This window comes from Macaca nemestrina, chromosome 7 (assembly GCF_043159975.1).
Source record: "Macaca nemestrina isolate mMacNem1 chromosome 7, mMacNem.hap1, whole genome shotgun sequence".
In the NCBI taxonomy this organism is placed as follows: Eukaryota; Metazoa; Chordata; class Mammalia; order Primates; family Cercopithecidae; genus Macaca; species Macaca nemestrina.
Window position 1 is genome coordinate 53,504,243 of NC_092131.1, and position 23,512 is coordinate 53,527,754.

Sequence of the window (23,512 nt, forward strand, 5' to 3'; positions counted from 1 at the left end):
AATATCTTAGAAGAGCCCGGGTGTATCCCCATCCTATAATGAAATGCCCTCGAACAGTTTTGAGACCCGCTTCATGGACTGGTACCCAGCTCATGAGGGTGTTTTTACCTAAACTGCAGCAAAACAAAACTAGTAAGAACAGTGCTTTTTCATTGTTCTAACTTCATTCAACTTAAAGGACTTTATGCTAAGATTATGCTCTTCCTGTTTTGGGGAGGTATTAAAATATCTTCTATTACATTGCGGTGATAATAGGTGGTATTTAACTGTTTAATGTCCTTACTTGGAAAACTAAAAATAAAACCTTGGTGACTTTAACTGGTCTTCTGGTCTCTCTGACTTGTGACATTGAGAGTACTGGAAGCCACTGGTCTCACATCCATTCATCTGTGTGACTATTTAGATGATGTTGAAGCCACTGGTCTCACATCATCTGTATGACTATTTCGATGATGCTGAAGTGGCCATTGCCTCCCTGGTTACCTTTGATTATTAAAGCATTCTTTTTTTTTTTTTTTTTTTTTTTTTTTGAGAAGACAGAGCCTCACTGTCACTCAGGTTGGAATGCAGTGGTGCAATCACAGCTCACTGTTTCTCATCCTCCCAGGCTCAATGCTATCTTCCCACCTCAGCTGCCAGAGCAGCTGGAACCACAGGAACATACACCACCATGCCTGCCTAAATTTTTTTGTTTTTTTTTTTTTGTAGAGAAGGGTTTTGCCATGTTGTCCAGCTGGTCTCAAACTGCTGAGCTCAAGCGATCTGCCCACCTCGGCCTCCCAAAGTTCTGGGATTACAGGCAGGAGTCACTGTGCCCAGCCTATGCTTTCTTTAAATTTTTGTTCTCCCTGTGACTTCCACCTGTGGCATGGAGGTGCACTGCTCAGCTCTCCTCCCAGAGAGTCTGCCACTGTGTGGTAGCCAGCTCCAGCTGTTGCCCTTTGGGTTAACCATAGTTTTCATGTCAAGGCCATGCCTCCCTGGGGCTGCCTCTAGCCAGTGATGGAGCACAGCATGGGTACTAGGGCTTGGCCATCCCTGACCAACGTGAAATTCCTCCAAGGGCATCAAAGGAGGGACACTCCATCCACTTAGCAGAGACTTTCTCAGAATGGTGCTGTAGTGCTACCCAATCATTCTCCTCCTCTCTCCTTTCACATGTACCACACCTGCGTCCTTGTCTGACGGCTCTCCCCACCTGTTTTTGCTCTCTCTTGTTCAACATTCACAGGTATTTCCCCCAATAAATGGCTTGCATGTCTATCTCTTCTTGGCATCTGCTAGTTCAAGAACCTTCCTGAACTAACTTATCCCTTGGCTTACAGGGACTCTAGGAACTAGACAAGGTATTTCAAATGTGATCTGATCAGCTGTGCAACTATGGACAGTTAATCTATTTCACCATCTGTAAGATGGGGATATTACTACTCACCTATAGGGTTGCTGGGATACTTGAAGGGAATAACATGTGAAGTGCCTAATGGTGCCTGGTGCTCTTTAAATGGTAAAGGCCTGTCCCCCGCTGGCTGCCATTATGAGAAAACCACACTGTTTAAAGGCTGTTCTGAGCTACAAAAGTACATTTTATATGTTCAAATAAAAAGTGACCAAAAGTGTAGATTTTATTTTTAATTGCATATTTTAAAGGACCTGGAGGATTCTTAGGGTTATCAGGTGTGATATCAGACAGTCTAATGTAAAATGAATTTTAGTGCAAAGTCTACCTTCCAAGGAGCAGATGACTAGGCAGTAATCTGGGAGGAATGGGATTCAGGGGAGCTAGAATCATGGCCAGCAGGCAGGGAGACCATTTCCTTCCTAGAAGGAGACCAGCACAGGTGATTCTCTGGACTCGATTCAGGACAGGTGCAGAACTATTGACAAATGAGAGTTTGCAAGTGAGCACAGGTTATTCAGATCTGGACGTGGAGAAGGAATTGACTAGTAAAAGGTTGGACTTGGGTAACGGAACAGAAGTGCCCAGAGTTGAGGAAAGAAGACCAATTGGAAGCAGGCCCAGGTGGCATCTGCATCAGCTAGACCTCTTTCTCTGTATTTGCCACTAAGATCTAGTGTGTTTCCTGAAAAGTGGGCCCAGCTGTGGGAACATAGTGTCTATATTTAAAATATTAAATAATTGTAATGCCTCTCTCTTAAGCTTGTTAAGAGGTTTGAAAGTAACTGGCACATTACTTGGAACATAGTAGGTACTTAATAAGCATTAATTTTCTTTCTTGTTCGACACAAATTTAAGTGTGTTGATTTGGCTAATGTGCAGTGTGGCTCTGCCTCGCACAGAGAGATGCTTTATTCAGTCTTCGAAGACGTGGTCTCTCAAAGCCGTGTCATAAGGCCTATGAGAAGATTGCCAGGGCTTGAATCAGGATTCAAGGGAATGAAGAGAGAGAGGGGAGGAAGGAACTGCAGAACTGGTGACAGATGGCATGTGGGAAGGCTAAATCAGGAGTCAGGTCTGCTAAGATAGCAACAGTGAAAGGCAAGCTGGGAAGGCCTAGGACTGTGGCTTAGGAGGACTAAACTTGAGTTCAGATCTCATTATAAGGAGATCAGAAATATCTTGGCGTCGGCAGGGGCACACATTTGAAAAGCAAGCCAGCATTCTGTTAGCCCAGGGCAGAACAGTAATTGCCTGCGCCAATTTTCTGATTCTCTATCACCTTTTTACACTAGGGGGGTCATGGCCTAATAATCCAAACCCAAACCACAGCTGCTGGCCAGCACAGGCAAAGCCAGGCCAGAGTGAGCCTCAGGTGAAGCTTTGGGACCCTTGGGGAATCTGTTTTCATTTTTCACTAAAGTTCTTACTATTCTGAGGATAGTTTTCAAATTGTCTTCAGTTTCTCAATTTAGAGAATTTTTTCCAGAAAAACAGACTCCTTAAACCCAGTTTTAAGTAAATAGAATGCCACTACCCAAAGGCCATGAGCAATTTTGGTTTGATTTTTGAAACGGAGTTTCGCTTTTTTTGCCCAGGCTGGAGTGCAATGGCATGATCTCAGTTCACTGCAATCTCCGCCTCCTGGATTCAAGCAATTCTCCTGCCTCAGCCTCCTGTGTAGCTGGGATTACAGGTGTGCACCACCAGGCCCATCTAATTTTATATTTTTAGTAGAGATGGGGTTTCACTGTGTTGGTCAGTTTGGTCTTGAACTCCTGACCTCAGGTAATCTATCTGCCTTGGCCTCCCAAAGTGCTGGGATTACAAGTATGAGCCACCCTGCCCAGCCCTGAGCAATTGTGATTCTTATTCTTTAGGAGTCACATTGGAATGTGAATTAGACAAGCATGCTGAATCCATGAAGAAAAATACATGTTTCATTGTGTTCAAATACACATAACATGAAACTTACCCTTTTCACCATTCTTAAGTATACATTCCAGTGGCATTAAGTACATTCACAATGTTGTACCATCATCACCGCAATTCACTTCCAGAACTTTTTCATCATCCCAAACTGAAACTCTGTATCCGTTAAGCAGTACCTCCCCATTCTCCCTCCTCCCAGCCCCTAACAACCACCATTCTACTTTCCGTCTCTATTAATTTGAATACTCTAGGTACCTCATGTAAATGAAATATTTGTTCTTTTGTGACTGGCTTCTTATTTCACTTCTCATAAAGTCTTCAAGGTTCATCTACGTTGTAACATGTATCAGTACCTCATTTCTTTTTCTTGTTTTTTTGAGGCAAGGTCTTGCTCTGTCACCCAGACTGGAGTGCAGTGGTACAATCATGGTTCACTGCAGCCTCGACCTCCCTGGCTCAAGCGATCCTCCCACCTCAGCCTCCCAAGTATCTGGGACTACAGGTGCATACTACTACACTCAGCTAATTATTTTTATTTTTATTTTTTGTAGAGACAGGGTCTCACTATGTTGCCCAGTCTGTCTCAAACTCCTGGCCTCAAGAAATCCTCCTACCTTAGCCTCCCAAAGTTCTGGGATGACAGGCGTGAGCCACTGTGCCTGGCCATCTTTCCCCCCTCCCCCCGCCCTTTTTTAAAGAGATGGATTCTCACTGTGTTGCCCAGACTGGACTCAACTCCTGGACTCAAGTTATTCTCCCACCTCAGCCTCCTAAGTAACTGGGATTACAGGTGTGAGCCACCACACCTGGTTCCTTTTGTTGTTGTTGTCTGTAGCACTTGGCCCAGTGAGTGGCACATAGAAGATACTCAATAAACTCAATTAAGTAAATGAAGATGTGCTCACCCCCCATGCAGTAATAAGCAGTGTCTGGCTGCAGGAAGTACTTCAGTCCTTTTTAAGGCAGAGTAATATTCCATGAAGAAAACTTTCGAGGCAGCTTTCTCTGGAATGGAGTCAGATGACAGGGGCTAACTAATTTTTTGGACTTGCTTTAGTCAGGGACACTGTATTTTTGACTGATTTTTAAATCAAAATTTAAATAGTCAAAATAACTCAAACCAATTAACTGACACAGTTATTCAAATACAATGTAAATATAAAATGAACCACAATTTCAAACAGAAATGCAGATGGGTTCTCACTTTTTAAAAATAAGCAAATGTGTGAAGTATTAATTGTAGGGTTTTTGTTTTTACAGTAGAATGTCTCATAAAGTATCATAGATAAATTTTCAAGTAAATACATTCAGAAAGTTAAATATAAGCATTGCAAAATCACTCCTATTTAGAGGATTTATACAGGTCAGGATTACAAAAGCGGGACTTCAGATCTTGTGCAGAGATAACCTGCTCCCAGGCTGACATGAGAGAAATGAAATAAAAGTTGCTTAGACTGGAAGTCATCAAATACCTATTCTTACCTTGGTTATTGATCCAAGAATTGCTTATATCTTTTTCAACTGAAGGTGAAATGGAAATGTATCCACAGGTTGAAATAATTTAAATGCAAACAAGTACCAATCCAACATAAACAAAGACCAGAATCCCCTTCCCCGAGATTTTTTTAAAAGCAACTTCTGTATGATGAGAGCATCCCACAATAGCTGGCACCATCAGGTTTCTCCTAACCAGGCACTACTATTGGACGGGACACATGAGATTTGATATTGTTTAACTCCCATTTCCACATCCTTGGGATGTTCCCAGTCAGGACATTTATAAGAAACTGAGAGCAAATGTAAATTTTATTCCAAGATTTCTCGGAGGCTTTCTTATGCTAATGTTCATTGTGACTCTTCCGAAGAGTACACCGTGTGATCATTCTTGAGCTGACTTGAGTCCAGAATCTACATTTCACAGGTCTTCTTGTAGTGCTATTGTCACTTGGGATATATTTTGGGAAATGCTGAGTCTGATAATAGGTTATAGAAAAGCAATAAAAATAATGAAAGAATTTGGAAATTATACCTACAGTTTGATGTTTAAAAACCATGTATTTTTCAGGCAATGTAGGAAGGTGACTAGTTTTTAGAGCACAAGCTTCAGGCAAAACAAAACTGGATTCAAATCCCAACTCTGCCACCTTGTAGCTTTGTAATATGAGCTAATTATTTAACCTCATTTGGTTTCAATTTTCTGTCTACTTTAGGAAATTGTGCCAGAATTATAGGAGATAATATCTAATTATATCGATTGAAATCCAGCCAGGAGACAAAAAACACACCAATTATTTTATCAGAGATTAACACAAAGAGTTGTTAACTGAAAAATCAAAAGGAAAACACTAAGGTATAACACTAGTAGCAATTGCAGGAAGCGGCTACCATCCACAGAGCTGGGGAAACAAAGTGAAGTTGGAATTACAAAAACGTAGACGTTTGGAGGAGCCCGACAGATCTGAAACACTGAAACCTCTGAAGAGGGGGTGCTGCTGGGCCTGGGCCTGGGTCCTGGGAGGGGGTGAGGAGGCAGGTTTGGCAAATGTTGGAAAAACTGCAACCTGGATTCAGCTGTTGCTCCTGGAATCAACCACAACTGCCAAGGTACAGAAGTGAGGCTGGGGGGTGATGCTCACAGGAATGAGAAGCAAACAGGAAGCTCGTGGGAAACAAACAAATCCCTCCTTCCTCCTATCTATCTTCCAGTCTCCCTCCATTGCTCTGATTTGTAAAGCTTCATAGGAGCAGCTGGGAAAGCATTAATGTGGTTTGCAGAGTCCTAGTCCCAGCATCACTAAGCAAAGTATAGAAGGGTGGGTTTGGGGCTGACAGGTGGGCTTGGAGATGCACCACTGGCACAAACACAAAGTGCTTAGAGCAGAGAAAACATATGATGGCTGTTCCCCCTCCTCCTCCTAACCTGACTCATTAACTCAGTCTTACGCCTGGTACATATCTGCAGAATTGTAGAGGACCTAGCTATGATAAAGACAGAAGAAATTAAATGCCTGGAGGTTCAACTAGTTAAATAAACGAGGTAGGCTCAACATTGCATCTCACATTTAACATGTCTGAAACTGAACACTTGATTCCTCCAAATACATTTCTTTCTCAGTCTTTTAAAAGTGGAATTCAGAAAAGGTCACTTCCCAGCTTCAACTCTCCGATGTCTTCTCACTGTATAGAAGACAATGTCGACTCCTACCCACAGCCAGTAAGACCTGTCCTCTCTCCAACTCCATCCATGTTGATCCTCCTTGTTTATTCAGTTCCAGTCACACAGGCCTCTTTTCTGTTCCTCTAACACCTCAAGCTCTTTTCCACTTTGCACCACTGTACTTTATGTTCCTTCCACCCAAAATGCTACAGACAGGCTCTTGACAAAGCTAGGTTTCTGTTAATCCTGAGGGCTGAGCTCAACTGAAGGCTTTTCAGAGATACCTTCCCTGACACTCTCCTATCTACAACTACTCCCTGACTTGTCTGTATCCTTCATGGTGTCTTCATGATATTTTTTGCTTACTGTTTATTGCTAGTCTCCCCTCACCCTTACCCATCCATGTGAGTTGCTCGAGGTCCGGGACCTCTGGTATCTTGTTCATCCTCTCTCTAGCACCAAGGACAGCAGCTCATTCAAAGTAGACCTTCAAAGTATTTTCTGAATGAATGAATGAGTGCTTGAATGAATGAATGAAGGGTGTTCTCAGGAGAGAGGCACAAATATGACTAAGACAGTCTTGCCTCCAGGGAGCAACACTCTAATGGAAAAAGTGTACATGTGCTCCAAGGTTCACTGACTGTTATCATTCACCTTACCCAAGTCAGAAGCATAAGAATTATCCTAAGTCACTCCTCTCCATTATCAAAAATCAAGTCTTCTGGCCCTACTGTTCCTCAACTGTATTACTGTAGTGGCATCTTGATCCTAATTTTCCTACCTCTAGTGTCCCCCAATTCAAATACTAAACAATCCTCCAAATTTGTACGTTTATTGATAAATGATTGACATGTCCTAAAGCTAATTGAATATTAGTAAAATTTAATTTTCTATGTAGCTAAAAATAAATATGAGTTCCAATACTTTTCCCACACATCACTTTGTAGACTGTTACACTTCAAACCACTTCCCATACTGATATTTTAAAAATACAAATCTGATTATATTGCTGTATTTAAAATTACCGCAGTGATTCCTCAATACTTTTAAGATTCATTTATTCATTTCAAAAATATTTGTTAAATGGTAAACTCTGTACAAAGCAATGGGAATACATGGAGAAACAAGTCAACTCCTAACCTAAGTAGTTTCTAGTCTACCGAGAGACAGAGCGAATTAAACAAGCAAATAACACACAATGTGGTAAGTGCTAAGATGGGTTTAAGCATGTTATATTGGCCAGGCACAGTAGCTCATGCCTATAATCCCAGCACTTAGGGAGGCCAAGGCAGGAGGATCACTTGAGGCCAGGAGTCTAAGACCATCCTGAGCAACACGGCGAGATTCTGTCTCTACTAAAAAAAAAAAAAAAAAAAAAAAAAAAAATTAAAATAGCCAGGTGACCAGGCATGGTAGCTCACACCTGTAATCCCAGCACTTTGGGAGGCCAAGGCAGGTGGATCACCTGAGGTCAGGAGTTCAAGACCAGCCTGGCCAACATGGTGAAACCCCGTCTCTACTACAAATACAAAAATTAGCCGGGCATGGTAGCACGTGCCTGTAATTCCAGCTACTCGGGAGGCTGAGGCAGGAGAATCACTTGAACCTGGGAGGCGGAGCTTGCAGTGAACCAAGATTGCGCCATTGCACTCCAGCCTAGGCAACAAAGTGAGACTCTGTCTCAAAAAAAAAAAAAAAAAAAAAAAGCCAGGCATGGTAGCACATGCCTGTAGTCCTAGCCACTCGGGAGGCTGAGGCAGAATGATCACCTGAGCCCAGGAATTCGAGGCTGCAGTGAGCCATGACTGTGACACTGCACTCCAGCCTGGGTGATGGAGCAAGCCCCTGTCTCTAAAAAAAAGAAAAAAACAAATAAAAACCATGGTATGTTATGGCACATGAAAATGGTACAGACTAGCTGGAGTGTGGAGTGTGAAAGGGGAAAACAAAGGTACAGAGGCTGCAAACACAGACTGAGGCAAAATCAGAAAAGGGCTTGATAAGATTTAAACTTTTATCCTGACAGTAAATGGGAGTCACTGAAGGGTTTTAATCAGAAGTAACTTGATTAGTTTTTTTATAAAGAGCTACCTGGTTGGATGTGGAGAATGAATGGGTATGATGGGAAGACTCAAACAGGAGGCCAAGAGACTGCTAGGAGATGGCTACAAAGTCATCTAATGGTGGTAGTGAGAAGCCTAGAATGGAGGTGGGGAGAGAGGCAGGGGTGAAGATAAGACTTGAAAGATATTTAGAAGAGGGTATGAAAGAGGAGTGATAAGAAATGATGGCCATGCTTCTGGTTTGGCCAACAGGGTTGGGGATGGTATCATTCATCAAGATGAAGAACTCAGGAAGCAAAACAGAGTTATGGGGAACGTGCTGAGTTGAACTTTGGACATGTTGAGGGTTGAGGAACCTATAAGACAGAGTGGAGATACATGGGTCTAGGGTTCAAAAGAAAGTTCTAGCCTGAAGATAGAGAGTTTAGGAATTGCCAACATGGGAATGGATGGAAACAGCCAAAGGATTGCTGAGGCCTGAGCATTGAGGTACACCTACCTTTAAAGAACCAGGCTGAGGAAGGTATAGTGGAGTCTAGGAGCATGGGGTAAGTCAGGTTTAGCAGGCAGGGAAAGGGGACAGACAAAGAAACTAATAATACAGGAGTGGAATCAAGATTTGCTGACTGATCGAATATTGGGGGAGAGACAAGAGGCCAGAAGAAGGGGAATGTGGGATTTTGGGAAGATAGCAATATCACTAACTCAGGAGGGGAAAGTGAGAGATACACAGGTTTTGTAGGAAGATGTGTTCTACTTTGGACATGGTGGAGGGGCCTGTGGGAAACATGAGTGGAAACATCCACTAGCCACTTAGCAATGAAAGTTTCAAACTCAGCAGAAAGATCAAAAATAGATAAATTGATTTGAGAAGAATCAGTCTAGAAGTAAGGGCTGATTGCAATAAATAAGAGACAGCATAGACAGTGCACTCTTTGAGAATAGCAGGTTTTTGCTTGACTCCTCAGTGTCTATTCCATGCACTGCCACCCTGTGGAAATGGTCCTTAACAAGGCATTGGTCCCATGAATGATGCATGAGGGGAGACCTGTAGAGACCTAGGGAAAGATTCAATTCATGGCAGTGATATCTGTGGACCACCTGCTTCGGGTGGTGGCTCACACTTGTAATCCCAGCACTTTGGGAGGCCAAGGCAGGTAGATCACCTGAGGTTGGGAGTTCGAGACCAGCCTGACCAACATGGAGAAACCCTGTCTCTACTAAAAATACAAAATTAGCTGGCATGGTAGTGCACGCCTGTAATCCCAGCTACTCTACTCAGGAGGCTGAGGCAGAAGAATTGCTTGAACCTGGGAGGTGGTGGTTGCAGTGAGCCAAGATCACGCCATTGCACTCCAGCCTGGGCAACAAGAGTGAAACTCCATGTACAAAAAAAAAAAAAAAAAAATCATCTGAAGGCTTGTTAGAGGGGTGATTCCTGGGCGAGATCCTAGACCTATTAAATCAGAATTTTAAGACAGATAGATCTGGGGATCTGCACTTTTACCTCTCCCCTAAAAGCAGTTCTTAAGTACCATTGAAATGCAGTGGAACATGGTGACTCAGAAACCAGGAAAAGTAACTTTCTAGGAGGAGAAAAATAGTTATGTGTAGAATCTTTCAAAGAGGGGCCATGAAGAATGAGGAGCAAGGAAAGGTCATGGCATGGGGTAAACAGGAGCTTACTGGGCACCCTTGGGAAATCACTTTAAGTCAAATAATCAGAATATAAAAGAGGGGGCATAATTGTGAATAAGAAACAAGAAAACAAAAATGACCATAGTGTAGGATTCAGAGGGTCCCAGATTCAGTAGTATTAGAATTACCTGGGGAACTTCTGACTCAATATGTCTAAGATCTGAGTTGTGATTCTGCTAATTACCAGCACTGGGGAATCATTGTTGCAGAATTTCTCAAGATGTCTGGAACTAAGAGAAACAGTAATAGGATGGAAGCTAAATAGGAGTTATAGGGTGGAATAAGAAACAGGGTTGGGGTGGGGGAGTTCTTTAGTACTGGTAATATCTAGCATAATTTGAGGCAGAAGGAAATAAGTTAGACTGAAGATACAAGAGAAAGGAGATATGCTAGTATTCTTTTGTTCTCTCAAAGACATCACTCCTGCAATTGCTCCTAGTATCCCAGCATTATCATTTTTTCCCTCTCCACTGATTTGTTCTCATGGGCATTCAAACATGCTGCTATTTTCTCTCATCTTAAAACTAAACACTGTTAAACCCATATTGACAGTTACCACACTATTTCCGTGTTTCTCCTTATAACAAAATTCTCAAAAGAGTTGATTCTATCTTCTGCTTCCCATTCCTCTCTGCCCATACTCACTTGGGTTTTCACCACAGACATAACCAAAACTGGGCTTATCCAGGCCACACGTGACCTCTGCATTGCTGAATCCAATGGCTAATTCTCATATTTCACATAATCTAATGGTATCATTTGACATAGATCACTCTCTCCTCTCTGAAATACATTATTCACTTGGTGTCTAAGAAACTAAATAGTGCTGGTTTTAAAATATGGGTGGAGATTCATTTGTACTTCTTTGATCAAGAGGTGGAGTCTGTATCTGCTTTCCTTGAATCTGCATGGGCTTGTGACTGTTTGACTAACAGGGTGCAATAGAAATGATACTGTGTGACTTCCAAAGGTGGGTCATTAAAGGGCCATGCCCCCTTAAGATCAGGCACAAGACAAGGATGTCTACTCTGCCTATGTCTATTCAACATTGACATGTGTAAATGACATATAAGGATAATGGAGGCTAGGAGGAAAGAGTTAGAGAGGAAGTTCTAGCCAGGCAAATTAGGCAAGAAAAACAAATGAAAGGTATTCAAATTGGAAAGGAAAAAGTAAAATTTACTTCTGCTTGCGTATGACATGATCTTGTATATAAGTCTAAGGAATCCACTAAAAAAGTATTAAAACTAATAAACAAGTTCTAAAATTTGAAGAGTACAATATCAATATCCAAAAATCAATAATCAAAAATCAAATTATTTTTATATGCCAGTAATGAATAATTCGAAAATGAAATTAAAATAATTCTATTTACAATAGCATCAAAAAGAACAAAATGCTTTGAAATAAATTTAATAAAACGAGTACAACTTATACTCTGAAAACTTTAAAACATTATTTTAAAAAATTAGAGAAGAGCTAAATAAACAAAAGATATCCCATATTCATAGATTGGAAGACTTAATATTGTTAATATGGCAATATTCCCCAAATTGATCTTAAGGTTCAATGTAATTGCTATCAAAATCCCAGTTGGCTTTTTTTTTTTTTTTTGCAGACATTGACAAGCTGATCCTAAAATTCATACTAAAATTCAAAGGACCCAGCATAGCCAAAACAATCTTAAAAAAGAACGAAGTTGGAGGATTTTTGTTTACCCATTTTGAAACCACAAAGCTTCTATAAGTGAGAAACTACAGTACAAGCATAAACATAGCCATATAGATCAATAGAATAGAATTAAGAGTCCAGAAATAAACCTTCAAATTTACAGTCAATTCAACAAGGGTACCAAGACAATTCAATGAAGAAAGAGTAGTCTTTTCAACAAACAGTACTGGCATAATTAGATATCCACATGTTAAAGAATGAAGTGGAATTCACTTTCTTCCACCAAATTTAAAAATTAACTCAAAACCGATCAAAATGTAAAAGCTAAGACTGTAAACCCTTATAAAAAATATAGGTGTAAATTTTGTGACCTTGAGTTAGGCAAAGCCTTCTTAGATATGACACCCAAAACACAAGTAACAAAAGAAATAATAGATAAGTTGGATTTCATCAAAATTGAAAACTTTTGTGCTTCAAAGGACACTATCAAGAAAGTGAAAAGAGAGCTCACAGAATGGGAGAAAAATATTTGTAGATCATGTACCAAAAGGGACTTGTGTCTAGAATATATAAAGAACTCTTACAGTTCAATAATAGAGAACTGTTACAACCTAATTTAAAAATGGGTTGGCTGGGCGTGGTGGCTCACGCCTGTAATCCCAGAACTTTGGGAGGCCGAGGCAGGCGGATCACGAGGTCAGGAGATCGAGACCATCCTGGCTAACACGGTGAAACCCGTCTCTACTAAAAATACAAAAAATTAGCCGGGCGTGGTGGCGGGCGCCTGTAGTCCCAGCTACTCGGGAGGCTGAGGCAGGAGAATGGTGTAAACCTGGGAGGCGGAGCTTGCAGTGAGTCCAGATCACACCACTGCACTCCAGCCTGGGTGAAAGAGTGAGACTCCGTCTGAAAAACAAAAGGGTTAAAGAACTAAGTAGATCTACAAACGGTTAATAAAAACATGAAAAGATGTTCAATATCATTAACCATTAGGGAAACGCAAGTCAAAATCAGTTATACCATAAAATGGTGGTTGTCAGGGGCTGGGGGAGAAATGGGGAGTTGTTTAATAGATACAGATTTTAGTTTGGCAAGATGAAAAAGTTCTGAAGATCTATTGCACGAGAATGTGAATACATACTGAACTGTATACTTAAAAGTGAGATGGTAACTTCTGTTATGTGTTTTTTCTAACCATAATTTTAAAAATACACCACAATTATACCACTTCAAGGGTATTCAAGTGTGAAGTGAGGTGGTATAGGTATCCTATCCCACTAGGATAGGATAGCTATAATTAAAAGATAATAACAAGTGTTGGGGAGGATGTGGAGAAACTGGAACCCTCATGCATTGCTAGTAAGAATGTGAAATGGTACAGCTGCTTTGGAAAACAATTGGGAATTTCCTCAAAAGCTTCGACATAGAGTTTCCATATGAGCCAGTAATTCCACTTGTAGGTATTGAATAGGTCTGGAATAAACCGCTGTGACATAAAAATTATTTTAAGCAGAAGGTATTTGAGTTCCTGAAGTCTCTTTTCTGCCTAACAGTCTTCCAAAAGAAGTCAAAATAACCGAAACGTCATAAATCCCCATCTCAGGAACAACCAGGGAAGATTAACTATTATCACTAGAGAGAAGATGTCTCCATATCACACCTAAATAGACGTTTGTCATGAAAACTATCATATCTTCCATGTAATCTCCCAAGGGCCCATTTATCTTTCCTGAAAGTCACTGTTTTCCCACAAGTGCCCTTCTCCCTTTTGCCTTCCCCTATTATGACTGTATATAAGCCCCAAATAATCACCCCTTTGAGTCCCATTCCATTGTGAACTCCGGTCTGTATGTGATTAAAATGTCTTTTCTTTTGCTAATCTTGTATTTGTCCATTTAATTTGCAGGCCTCCAATGACTAAATCTAAAAAATAGATTAAAAGTTTTTTCTTCCCCACAATATATACCCAGAGAAATGAAAACATATGTCTCTACCAAAACTTGTACCTAAATCTTCATAGCATTATTCATAATGGCCCAAAAGTGGAAAACCCCAAGAGCCCATCAAATGCTGACTGGATAAACACAACATGGTACAGCTACACAATGAAGTCTCATCCAGCAATAAAAAGGAATAAAATACTGATTCACACTACAACATGGATGAACCTTGAAAACATGCTAAGTGAAAGAAATCAGTCACAAAAATCTTATATTGTGTGATTTAATTTATGATTCTACATTTGATTCCATTCCATGAACTGTCCAGAATAGACAAATCTATAAAGACAAAGTAGATTAGTGCTTGCCTAGGGCTGGGAGGATGGAGGGATTGGAGATGATTGCTAATAGGCACAGGGTTGCTTTTGGGGGTAATAAAAATGTTCAAAATTGACTGCGGGGATGATTATAAAATTCTGTGAGCACATTAAAACTATTGAATGGTACACTTTGAGTGGGGGAATTGTATGGTATGTAAATTAGATCTCCACAAAGCTGTTTTTAAAAAAGACACACAAAAATGGCCATGCAGCTTTTGTTTTGTTCACTGCAAACACTTGATCTTACAGCCCTGAGCCTCCATTAAAGAAGCCTGACTACCCTAAAGCCACCAGACTGTCACAAAACCCAAGCCACATGTAAAGGCCATGTGTTGTCCTAGCTCAGCCCAGCTTTTTCATTGTCACAGCCCAGGCACCAAATACCTGAGTAAAGAAGCCTTCAGATAATTCTAGCCTTCAGGCCTTTGGGTTACCGCACTAGCCATTCAAATCTTCCCAAATAAGGTTCCAGACAAGCCGATCTGCACCAAAGCCTGTCCCAATACCTGACCACAGAATATCGCAGCACGATAAAATGGTGGTTGTTTTACCCATTCAATTCTGTTAAGAGGAAATACATCACTGTAAAGACCACTCTTCTAGTTTTTCTCCTATCTCACTGTCTACTCCTCAGTCTATTGGTTCTTCCCTAATCTCCCTGAATGTTGGAGTATCCCGTGTCAATCCATGGGCCACTTCTATTCCTATGCTCACTCCCTTGGCGCTCTCACGTGGTCTTTTGCCTTTAAGTACCATGCTAATGACCCTCAAATTTATATCTTCAGCCTGGACCCCTTTTCTGAACTCTAGATTAGCATATTCACCTGCTTATTAGACATTTCTACTGGATTTCTAACTGGCATCTAAAACTTAACAAAAACACAGTTGTTCTTTTCCTCCAAACTTGCTTTTTCCAATCATCCCCATCTCAGTCAACTCCAACTCCCAGCCTTGCAGTCATTATAAGACCTCTTCACTGCAAACTGGCTTACTCCCTGGCCCCCTTCAGGTCTCCACCAAAATTCCTAAAGAGGCCTTCAAATACAGAGTAACCCAGTCTGTGTCCCTCACATTCCCTACCTACCCATCCCAGCTTTGATCTCCTCCAAAGCACTCACTTCCACCTGATCCTCTTTTACTAATTGGTCTCTTTCTCTCTCACTAGAGTGTAAGCTCCATGAAGGCAAGTTTTGCCTATTTTATTCATTCCTTTATCCCCAATGACCAAAGATGTGTAGTATCTTTGGCACTCAATAATTATTTGTTTAGTCATTGACTGAGTAATCAGATGAGTTCAGGGGCAAGCAGGGATGAAATCAAGACCATAAGTAAAGTGTTAGCCTCAAAAGGAGATATAATACATCTCTTCTCTTGGGGAAGAGAAAAAAAAATGTCTACTGATTTTGAACATCTAAGCAAAGAAATGACAGTAGAACCAATCTTACATGGGGCTTACTATGGAGGTCACAAGTGTAAACACTTTATACACATTCATGGGTGTAATCCTCTCAACTGCCTGTAGGCAGGTTCTTTTATCATCATTTTATAGATAAGGAAACTGAGGCAGAGTGAGGTTAAGTAACTTCTCCAAGGTGACTAGCCATTAAGTGACAGAGCTGGAATAAAAATCAAGTTATCTGACTTCAGGGTCCATCATAACCTCCACACCATACTACATCTTGAAGGTCCTTTACTGAGGGTGGTATAATAGTGGTGGGATACAGAACTTGAAAAAAGTAGAAGAGGTCTGAAATAACTATTTGGGAGTTCAGTAGGGAGTCCATTAAACTAAAGAATTGTTGAGAAGCATTGAAGACCTGGTGCAATTAAACTATATGGTTTTGCAATGGACTCCATTAAGTTGGGAAGAAAGGGCCACAGAAAGAGGAGGTGGCTACTCACCTGTCAAGTCTGCTTAGATGTTGCCCTGGTTCCAAAAGCTGCTACTTTTGAAAAATAGCATCTATATAAAGCAAATATTTTATCTAATAATCCATTGAAATAAATTTATAGTTGTTCTCACAAAATGTCACTACTCACATCTGACAAATTCTGACACAAGCCCCTAGGAATCAGTGTACTTGTTTTTACTTGACGACCTACCAAATCCTTTGTATTTACAATTACTTCAGCTGCAACAAGAACTAAAGGCAAGTTATCTTTAAGTTATGAAAACGATGGATAAATCGATAAACAAAATGTGGCATTCACATCCAGTGGAATATTATTCAGCCTTAAAAGGAATGAAATTCTGATGTAAACTATGACGTGGATGAATGTTTAAGAAATGCTAAGTTTAGACAGACACAAAAGGATATTGTATGATTCCACTTACATGAAGTATCTAGAATAGTCAAATTCATAGGGACAGAAAATAGAATGGTGGTTGCCAGAGGCTGGTGCGGAGGGAGAATGGGTAGTTATTGTTTAATGGGCATGGGTTTCAGTTTGGGATGATGAAAAGTTTCTGGAGATGGATACTGGTGAATGTTGTGAAACAATGTGAATGTAATTAATGTCAACTAATTTTACACTTAAAAATAGTTGAAAAGGAAAGTTTTATATACGTATATTTTACTACAAAAGTAGTTATGAAACATGCAATAAGAATGCAGGCTTGGTGGAATCTACTTCTGATGAGAAACCAACTATGTGTCTAGGACAGTTAAGGTACAAAGAGATCTATAGAGAGGCAGCAGAGCTAGGATGGAGTCTGAATATTCCCCCAATTTACATGACAAAGAGAGTTTTCAAGATTGTTATACTGCTAGTTAAGAGCAGCAGGGACTGCAGCTTTGGACTACCCTGCTTCCAGTGGCAGGGTTGGAACAGTCTTAGGAACTTCTGGGTTGGGGGCGGGGGAGGCCACAAGGCGGGGTGGAGGAGGGGGGTTCTAATTAGCCATCAATGCTCTTTTTATGCTCAAATACTTGACATCAGGAGTCTTGACTGATTCTTTGTAGCCCAGACTTTCAACAAGTATCTGGCTCTTACAAGGTATTTATTACATAGCTAGCGAATGTAGATGAAAGTTTGATTTGGTTTATAAAATGGAGAATAGATAATGTCGTCTTCAGAGTGCTATACCTGGTTGGAATAGAACTATATAAAAATACAGATATAAAGGCAAGGCATTATTCTTAATACAAACAGGACAAAAAGAGGCTTGAAAAATCTCCCTGAAGGTCACAGTTTATTTGCCATGATCTGCTTTCTTGGTGAGTTAGGATAATCCTCACTGAAAACATGGAAGGCTCTGATTTACCTTTTTCTTTTAGTCATCTTGGAAAGAGAAGAGGGTGGGGTCTTTCTGCCTACCAAGTTTTTCAATTCTTACAAAGACAGAACAATGGATGAACAAAGTAATTTACTATTCAGAAGGATACAGGGTTTACTTGGAATAAAAATACACTAGAAAAATAGTTATTTGTTTGTTTTAGTGATTTTTCTAGCTCTCTAACCTTCCCCCTCGCACCTCAGTTCTGGATGGATTTGCTGTGCAGGCAGAAACCTAAGGCAAGGCATGAACGGTCTCGCAGGTCTTCCCTGGTAGATCACATTCTGCTAATCTAATCACACTTGACTATCAACTTAATAAATTTAATTATCCAAAAAATCTTATTATCCAAATTTTATATATCTGCCTCCTATAGATGAGTACCATTTTATAATTCACTGAGAACAGTCAAGAATTATATCTTGTATTTATGATTTAAGAACAAGTATTTAAAAACTATGACCTGTATTTATGTAACTATAAGGGACATTAGAAACCAAACAGATGGATATTTATAAAAACTGGTATTTCCGGAAAAGATTTAAAGAAGCTCATTCCAACTCCTTTGTATAAACTAGAGAACACACAATTACTTTAAGCAGAATTAAGTTTTTTCTTAATTGCTCTCCAGATTACATCAAAGGTAAAACATGTAGTGATCTTAAGACTTTAACCTCCTCAAATTTTCAATGGATTGCCTTTCAGAATGATTTTTCTAATTAACGTGAGAGGAAATCTAGCTAATAAAAGGCCAAACTCATAGATTCTTTTCAAGAGTTGAATGAATTTTATGTATCAACACAGATGAATTTCAGTATTCATTCACTAAGCAGAAAGGAATAACCAATTTTTGTCATCCATGTACCATACAAATATGAAGTTAAAATAGAATTTTCATTGATGGCCCATACTGTAGATTCCATGTTATAATGAATTCCAAGATCATCAATTTCTGCATCTTTAGTAGAAAGTGTACTTTTCAGTGTTACAATGTCTTCAAAGAACCTTCGGTTTGTCTTTATCTTGCTCTTTTTGACTGCAAAGTGCAAAAGATTCCTGAACAAACTGCCTGCACATTGGGCACTGCTGAAAATACTTCACGCAGCCATCACACAGGCAGGTGTGTCTGCATGGTAAGAGCACCCAGTTCACAGTCCCATTCTGGCAAACAACACAGTCCTTGCTGTTCTCCTCCGATGGCTCAACTTCACTTTCAGAGAGTCCCACCTTTTCCAACAAACTTCTGTCTGTGTTTTTTTCTTCTGAAGAGGAATTGTTGGAGGGAGTGAAATTATTATTTGCAGACATGAAAAGTTGCTGAAAATCAAAGACATAAGTTTAAAGATTATTATAAATAACAATTACTCTTTAAAACTGGGGGTCATAAGAAGATGCTCAAAATTTATGAGCTAGCAAATCCAATTGTAAAGAATAGTTATCTTCTATAATTATTAACTGAAAAATACAATCATCTTTTCATAAATGGCCATTCTTTGAAACTCTGTAAACAAAAGAGACAGAGATAAGACTACAGAGTACGACTTACCTTAAGATCATGAAATTGACCTTGAGCCAAGAGTAAATATTGATACAATATTCTGCAGGGTAGTTTATAAGTCCTATCAGGAATATGAATCACTGACACCATGGAAATCTAAAATAAAAATTGAACACTGGTCAGTACTTAAAATCTTTACATTATTTCACATATATGTGAAAAATAATTTTCAACTGCTTCTAGACACTTTGTCTTCTGCCAAAAAAAAATGCTTCTCAAAAATAAAAGGCTGATAAATTAGAAAACTTGCATCGATCTGATTAAATCATAATCACTACAGAGGAATCAGTTACTGACATGTTTTTGGCAGTTATTTTAATTGTACTCAAATTTACAAATTTAATGTGATCACAATGGACAAAGGAATCTTTGAGAGGACTAAAAAAGGAAATGAAGGAGAGGAATTAAAGTCAGTATTAAACAGTCTTTTAAGAAGCTTGGACGTACGGGGACCAAAGAAAACACTTTTGTTTAGAGAGCTACATGCATTGACTCTAAAATTCTCATACAGAAAAATGAACACAAAAGAAGAGCTAGAAAAATACTGAAAAGAGAGAGAGCCATGAGGGCGACTAGCCCCGTCAGATAATAAAACAGACTACGAAGTCTTTAAAATTAAAACAGTATAGTACTGGCACATGAATAGACAGATGGATGAAACAGGATAAACAGTCCAGAAACAGACCTAGTTATGTATAAAAATATAATAAAGGTGTCATGTCAAATCACCAGAGTTTTTTTTAATAAACAGTATTGGGACAACCGGATAGCTATGGGAAAAATATATAATTAGATGCATTCCTCATACCATACGTAAGAATAAACTCCAGACACATAAGAGATCTAAATGTAAAAAATAAAACTGTACAAGTACTAGAAGAAAATGAATAAATTCCATTTTAGTCTCAGTGTAAGGAAAGACATTAACTATGACTCAAAACCCAGAGTAAATACACTTGACTATATAAGAATTAAAAATATACATGATAAAAAGCACCATAAACAAAGTCAAAACACATGATGAACTAGAATATTCACAAGGTGTGTCACAGATTAAAGGTTAATATTCCTAATTTATGAAGAACTTTTAAAAACTGAAGAAAAATGGCCAAAATCCTATAGAAAAATGGGCAAAAGACATGGACAATTCATAAAAAGATATAAACATGAACTATGACCATATTAAAAGATGTTTAATTAAAATTAATACTGCACCACTGTTCACTCATCAGAGTGACAAAAATTCAAAAGCTTGTCAATGAACTCTGTGTAAATACACTCTCATATATTGTTGGTGGAAATGTTTTTTTACAAAAAGGTACAATTCCAATGGCAACATCTAACAAAACAACACGCATTTACACTTCAACCATACAATTCCAACAATATTAAGATATGTATATACGGATTATTCAGCATAAGATTATTTGTTACTGCAGAATATTAGAAAGTACCTGAATGTCCAAGCACAGAAGACTGGCAGAATAACTATGGAATATGCACAGCATACACACAGTGAGGTGCTATGCAGCTATCAAAAAAAAAAAAGGTGAAGATAATCTCTGCAAACTGGTGTGCAGTGATTTCCAGATTTTCTGAAGTGAAAAAAAGCAAAGTACAAAACAGCATACATAGCATAGAGAATATGCTATCTTTTGTGTAAGAAAGAAGAGAAAATAAAAAACGGCGGATAAATCGGAAAACAACAATTATCTCTAAGGACTGGGGTGTGTGGGAATGGAGAGGAAGGGATACAGAAGAAAACAACATGAATATATTTCTTTGTAAGGTTTTCTGACTTTTGAGAGAATCCAAGTAATCTATGGACACAGTTTGACTACAAACCCTCAGTTTTGGCAGGAAGCACAAGGAAATGGCAGTTTGAACACCAAAATAATTAAATTCAGTCATGAGTTATAAAACACTGGGGGAAAAATTCATGAGGCCATAGAGACAACAGATAAGCAAACAAACAAATGGGAGAGACAGGAAGTCTCTTGCTTGTTGTAGAATGCCAAGAACTGACTGGAGGGAGGGCTAGAGTTGGAAAATAATTATTTTGCAACCATCACAGTAAAGATGAAATCTGGCAAGAATCATCAATGGATGTTAAATCTAGGACAAACATTTTTCTTTTAATAAAAAGCAGGATATTTACATGATCTTACAGTGCCTCCTCACAGACCAAGGGGGAGAAAAAAACAGAAGAGTGGAGAAATCAGATAACACCTTGACTAAGAGATCAAAATTAACATGACCAATTAGAGAAAAGAACATTGCATGCTTCTAGAGGTGGCACTCTGAAAACAACACATTACCCGGGCAGCTCACTGGCTGCAGCTGCATAACTTTGATCTGATCGTAAGAAAAATCAGACAAACAAAATGAGAATCTTTTAATTTACAAAAAGGGTGTGTGTGTGTGTGTGACTATATCCTTAAAAAATGCTCATATCATAAAAGACAGAGTATGGAAATGTTCCAGGCTAAAGGAAGCTAAAGATCCATGACAAATACAAAGTCTGGCTCTAGACTAGAACCTGAACTGAAGAAGAAAATTGGTTGTGAATTGGATAAAATACTGTACAATGTTAAATTTATAAAGAAGATGACTATACTGTGGTTATATAAGAAAGCATCCTTATTTTTAGGAAATACGCACTGAAGTATTTAGGGGTAAAGAAGCATCATGTATGCAACTTATTCTCAAATCATTGATTTAAAATATATATACAATCATATATATGTGTATGTATAAACATATGAGCAGGCTGGGTGTGGTGGCTCACGCCTGTCATCTCAGCCCTTTGGGAGATCACGGTGGGAGGACTGCTTGAGCTCAGGAGTTTGAGACCAGCCAGGGCAACACAGTAAGACCTTGTCTTTATAAAAAAAAAAATTTTTTTTAATTTAGCCTGGCACAGTGGTGCATTCCTGTAATCCCAGTTGCTTAGAAGGCTGAGGCAGGATGATCACTTGAGCTCAAGAGGTTGAGGCTGCAGTGAGCCATGACTGTGCCACTACATTCCAGCCTGGTGATAGAGCAAGACCCTCTCTCTCTCAATCAATCAACACATACATACATACATACATACATAAATGAGCGAACAATGCAAAGGACAGAAATGTTAACAATAGGAGATCCAGGTACCGGGTATATGGGTGTTCTTTTTATTTTTTTATTTTTGCAACTTTTTGAAATTATGTACAAATAAAAAGTTTTAAAACCCTACATTAGTTGCAAAAACACAATATTCTTTACAAGCTTATAAAGATTTATTAATTTAGTAATGGCATCAGAGGCTTTTAATACTAAATCAAAATGACAGGGTTTGTAGAAAATAGTAGTTACCACTTCATACTAACAATTTTGTTGGCTAGGAGCAGTGGCTCACACTTGTAATCCCAGCACTTTGGGAGGCCGAGTTGGGTGGATCACGAGGTCAGGGGTTCAAGACTAACCTGGCCAACATGGTGAAACCCCACCTCTACTAAATATACACAAATTAGCCGGGCATGGTGGTGTGTGCCTGTAATCCCAGCTACTTGGGAGGCTGAGGCAGGAGAATTGCTTGAACCCAGGAGGCAGAGGTTGCAGTGAGCTAAGATTGCGCCACTGAACACCAGCCTGGGCGAAAGAGCGAGATTCTGTCTCAAAACAAAAACAAAAACAAAAACAAAAAAAACAAAAAAACAAACCAATTTTGTCATTTGATTTAATATTAAAAGCCTCTGAAGCTATTATCATACTAGTTATATTTGTAGCTGTGGGTAAATATTTGATATGAAAAAAGTGTTCGAATATACTATTAAGTGAAAGCAGGTCACAAAATAGTATAAAATGTATCATTTTAGCCTGTTTTCTTAAAATTACATATATAAAGATTTGGAAAGATACAAATATTCACAGTTATTATTTTTGGGTGATAGAATACAGATTATTATACTTCTCTCCTTTTGGCTTATCTACACTTTCTAATTTTTTTTCCTGACACAAATGTATTATCTGAATAATACAGAATAAAAGCCAATGTAATTAAGTAAAAATGAAAAAATGTTAAAGTCAAAATTTTGTAGTAACAATTCCTGCTTTCCTTTTTTTAACCTAAAACAACAAACTGGTTCCTAATTGTACTACCTAAATATAATTCTTTGCTGTTAAAATAAAAATGATATTTTAGTAATAAGTTTTTTAAAAAATATATAGTCCCTGACCCACAGATAAAATACTCAAAAAACACATATGCAAAAGAAATAGGAAATGGTCCATTTGCTTTTAAAATTATAAACAGAGAACATTAATACAAAATACACTAATAAATGTATTTGAGTGCCAATATTACCCCCAATCTGAGAAATAAGAGACAAGAGAAGCAAGGATTAACAGAAAAAAAGGAGGGAGCCCACAGACGACAATAAAAGACATTCAAAAGGACCCAGA

The 23,512-nt window shown here is 39.0% G+C and overlaps 1 protein-coding gene across 2 annotated transcripts in view; it reads right to left on the reverse strand.

The window, feature by feature from the left end:
- Positions 1 to 18,278: 18,278 nt before the first annotated feature.
- LOC105481795 (cell growth regulator with ring finger domain 1) overlaps positions 18,279 to 23,512 on the reverse strand; it is a 34,247-nt gene continuing 29,013 nt past the window's right edge. For both annotated transcript variants that reach the window (XM_011741537.2, XM_011741536.2), the window contains 2 exons: positions 19,061 to 19,168; positions 18,279 to 18,831 (listed from right to left, as the gene is read on the reverse strand). In XM_011741537.2, the coding sequence (XP_011739839.1) occupies positions 18,511 to 18,831; positions 19,061 to 19,168 (429 nt within the window). In that variant the 3' untranslated portion in view covers positions 18,279 to 18,510. The remainder of the gene's footprint in view (positions 18,832 to 19,060; positions 19,169 to 23,512) is intronic.